Below are 4,370 nucleotides of genomic sequence, written 5' to 3' on the forward strand. Positions count from 1 at the left end.
GAACAAGCCAACTAGTTATTTAAGTTTACTGAGTAATATAGAACATCTCCTTAGTTACCTTATTAATTTGCTTCTTCTGTCTTTTCAGGATTACCTTGGACATTTCCTGCATGGATAGGGAAGGGTGAGAATTGGCCTTATGATTACCCAGATGTCACAGTTTACTATATTGTTTCCTGGATATTAGGAGCTAAACAGTATCACGATTTGGACATTGATTATATTGGGGTCAGTAGTGCAAAATTGCCTGTGTGTGTGTTCCCAAGTTCTTGGTCTTGTGTCTCTCTCTGGATTATGGTGGGGTGGGAATGGGGGGAGAGAAAAGGAGGGAAAGAAATTGTGTAATTACAGGGTTGTTTATTTTTGTGTGTGTGTTTTAGTTTAAAATGTTTCTACAGTACTAACTGTTAACGTGGAAACAGTGTAAAATTGCAAGATTGCTGCCTTCCCAAATCTAGAATAAAATTGCCTGAAAACTTGAGAATTCTAAAGATCAGCTAATGATTTCTTGGTGTAAAATATGGCCAATGTTTTGCTGAAGGGCAACCCCATACCTCTTATTCCTTTTTAACTGCATTATTTATAGCAGATAAGGGGTATGAATTGCAATAAAATGTAACTACTGTATGATGTTACAATGCAGTGTATGCAAGTAGTGAGGGAATGTCTGAGAGAACTGCCCTAACCTGGAKGTGAGAGGGAGAGAGAATCTGGAAAAACATTTTTTGAGTTGATTATTTGACAGAGATTCAAATTTTTCTTTTCTCAAATTAAGAAARTCTGTGTGGATAAGATTCCTCTAAAATAAGTTCTGTGCTTACTGAATCACTGACTTCAGGTTATTGATTGTTTAGATGTAAGAGAATTGTGTAAAGGACAGGAAAGGTGAACATCCAGAGTGAAGCTATGGTTCCTGTCCCTCAAGTAAACCCATATACTCTAATGCAGGAGGGTATATCTGATGTCTCTCTCTTCTGGAATGTTTTTTCCCTGGATATTGCAGATGTATTTGATCTGTGTCAGTCTTGCATTCTGAATAACACAGTGATGCTCCTGAAATACAATTAATTTGGGGGTAGGGGTGCTCTTTCAAATTTTCTTGTTTCTATGCTCTTACAGAAAAAGGTATGGAAAGTTCTGCACACTAATTATTTAAAAATGTCTGGCTTCTATGTTGTTACTTGACACAGAGTTTGGCCTTTTTAATTCTATACTTCTAAGAAAGGTGAAATTCCATTTTCAAGGGCAATGTGCTAACAGTGCATATTATATGATTTTTTTTTTCCTTGTGTGTGGGTGTAACGTGAAATACAGAAAAAYGCTGAAGCCTGCGAAGGCTCAAGCTGTCAAAACATTTTCAACAGTATTTTGATTCTATACTGTAGCCTTTACTGCTGTTTTGAGTTGCAGTACGTGCTATAAAATATATATCATCAGTTATATGGTGAACTAAGCCTTCCAATACATAACTTTTTCAGAACTGAGCCAATCATATTAGCACTTGTGGAAAGATGTAGAAATATCCTTTTGGTGCTTTCATCCTAAGAAGAAACAGGCCTCTAGCATAAATTAGTGGAGTTCAGAAAAAGTGTGGTTTTCTTTAGACAGAAGATGCACATTGAGAGAAATTGCCTAGAACTAGCCAACAAGAAACACTGAACTCTAGGTGTATTTGAGAGGCACTGTGTTGTTCAGTGGGCTCAACATCAGATGTCGACATCTCCCCCTTGTAAGAAACTGTCCAAGGGTCTGGAGCTGTACATCTACAGGGCAGTGATTTCTGCGTTTGCTGGTGAACATGAGCCATTATGCTCATACTGTGGGTCAGAGGAAAAAGGAAAGAGGTTTCTGACTTTACAGTTACTGGCCAGGGTATTTGGTAAGCAGAAAATCAGCACTGCAGCTCCTCAATTTTGATATATGTTTACCTTAAGCAGTCACTCTGTCACTCTGTAAAAGATGAATAATCTAGAGCAGCAGAAATTGGAAACTATTTTGTGTGTCTGTTTACTTATGCTATCCAGAAACTCTCCATTATGTTTGAATAAGAATATGGCCCTATGTGGGTTAGAAAAAACCTAAAACAGTGCTATTGAATGATCTTCTGAAACAGCAGGAAATCATTCAACACGTACCTCATTCTAGCTCTCCTTTATCAGTTCATGGCAACAGGGTCCATTCTGTAGGACAGCATCTTGGGCCATGATGTGTTTCCTAGTGGTCGCTAACAGTTGCTACACTACAGTGTACAGCAGTGCTGTTACTGTAGAGCTCTCACAGCATTACAGTTCTTTCAAGCAAAAAGGCAGACAGTGGACCTGAGAGTCAGTTAAACAAGCAGCTGCTTTGTACTTTCATGTAGAATTTTTTCCCTGAAGAGCTAATAAGAATCTACTGGAGCATTCTCCTCTAGCACACTGAAAAAGTGGGATTCATCAGTGATTGTATAATCTTGAGGATAAAATTTTTCATTGTGTATGTACACATTCTGTTTTTCTAAATAGCTTTTTACTTTTGCTTTATAGATATGGAATGAAAGAGCATTTAGTAGCAAATATATCAAGGTATGTATTTTTTTTTCCATATCTCTGTAAAATAAATGTATTTCTGAAGCTTGTTGTTGTTACCATATATAAACAATTAACATAGCTGAATTTGCCTGGAGTAGGCATCTTAATAGATTACTCCAAGTACTTTGCTTACTGAACTTCTTTGGAATAGTTACATCTGTGTAGTGCTAACAGGATCAGATCTTAAGGTTGCATGTGTGTCTGAGACCTTTTTTGTTAAACTGACAGCGTATGCTAAGTAGGTATGGAGCCTTCCTATCTAACGAAAACTCCCGTTGATGCCACTAAGTTCATTCAAATTTGTCTTTGACCTAGAGCCTGTTATGAAGTAAGCTTAAGATCTAGAACTGCTTAAAGTTCCACTCGATAAAATACCCTTACCTTATTGCTGTAAAACTCAAGATTCTTATATTGTTTGATTACCTTTTCAATGTGTCATGTGCTTTTAACTCTGCAGAAATCAACAAATCAACATACCTGCTGTTCTAAAAGACTTAAAGAGCACAGTATTTTGTATATTGAATTTTGAGATACTGCTAACCCCTTACTCTCTGCTTGTCCCCCTGACTGTCCCCCTCTTCCTCCTGCCCTCTCTCCCTGCCACCCTCTTTTCCCCCTCCGGCCTGGCTCATTTGTGTTCTGGATAAGGATATTGAAATGGAATCTTAAGTATGTTCAGTTCCTTTCCTGCTGCTTGAAGGTTAAGATGCAAAAACATTACCTCTTCTCAAAGCAAATCAAAGTTAAATTGAACACATGGAATGACTACTGAATCTTTTTTGTAGAACTCTGCAGGAACTGCATCCTGTCTACTTATAGATAGTCGATTAATTAATTATCAGAAAAACATTTGTTGTGTACAGTGAATGATGTTAGCTACATCACTTGGCAACTTTCATGCTTATTTTGTTCTATAATTAATTTTAGTAGAACAGTACAGGAAATGATGTATAACATTTAAACATGACCCTCCAGTAAGACCAAAAAATTTAAGTATCTTTCGTGAGGCTTGCATGTATAAAATTCTGCCTACTTGTGAAAACTGAGAATGCAAAAAAACAATAGATTGTTTTTTTTTTTTTTTTCTTCCTTCCTAGTAGGTAGATGAATACCTGTAGAACTGTTTCCTATTGTTTGTGCAGCACTTTGAGGGAGGTCAGGAACCAGTGGCAGAAAACTTAATATTGGCAGTGTACTTGGTACCAAGAGAAACCTTGTCTCCATTTTTGTGGGAGTTTTTTGTTGAGAAATGTTATTGGCCATGTATATTAAACTAATTTACTAGGTCCACTCCCAACATAGTAAATTAGTTTCTAAGGCTCATCTGTTCTTTGATCAAGTTCTATTAACTGCACTTCATTTTACAGTGACTTTAATAGAAGTTATTTTCTAGACTCTCACTTCCTTAGCCTATTAAACCATTAGTTTCTTTTGGACTTGGTCAACAGAAGTTCAGTGCTAAAGCTCTTGAGTGACTTACAAAATCTATCATAATAAAATACAAATATATTTGTGTGAGATAGCAAGGAATCTTGGCACCTGTGTCAAGGTCTGTTTCTTTGGACATATCCAGTAATAAAACTGTATGTGTAGATGTTGAGATTTCACTGGTGAATTTACTTAATCTCTGTCAAACTAGCTCAATGGGTATGCCTAAAATCTTAAAATATGCCATTTCAGTGTGTATTCTCCACTAACTATTGCCTAACTTTTTTTTAAGCTAGCAAGAGTATTCTCAGTGCTATCTCATTATTAAAAAAACCTCAAAACCCGTAAGTTCTCTGGTGTGACTTCTTTTTG

At 36.7% G+C, this 4,370-nt stretch overlaps 1 protein-coding gene across 4 annotated transcripts in view; it reads left to right on the forward strand.

The window, feature by feature from the left end:
• Positions 1–4,370, forward strand: part of GALC (galactosylceramidase) — a 48,164-nt gene that overhangs the window by 7,739 nt on the left and 36,055 nt on the right. For all 4 annotated transcript variants that reach the window (XM_085317584.1, XM_085317582.1, XM_085317581.1 and 1 more), the window contains exons 5-6: positions 89–228; positions 2,526–2,564. In XM_085317584.1, the coding sequence (XP_085173710.1) occupies positions 89–228; positions 2,526–2,564 (179 nt within the window). The remainder of the gene's footprint in view (positions 1–88; positions 229–2,525; positions 2,565–4,370) is intronic.

Source organism: Rhea americana, unplaced genomic scaffold, assembly GCF_003343005.1.
Source record: "Rhea americana isolate MKP2758 unplaced genomic scaffold, rheAme1 scaffold_5, whole genome shotgun sequence".
NCBI classification, from domain to species: domain Eukaryota; kingdom Metazoa; phylum Chordata; class Aves; order Rheiformes; family Rheidae; genus Rhea; species Rhea americana.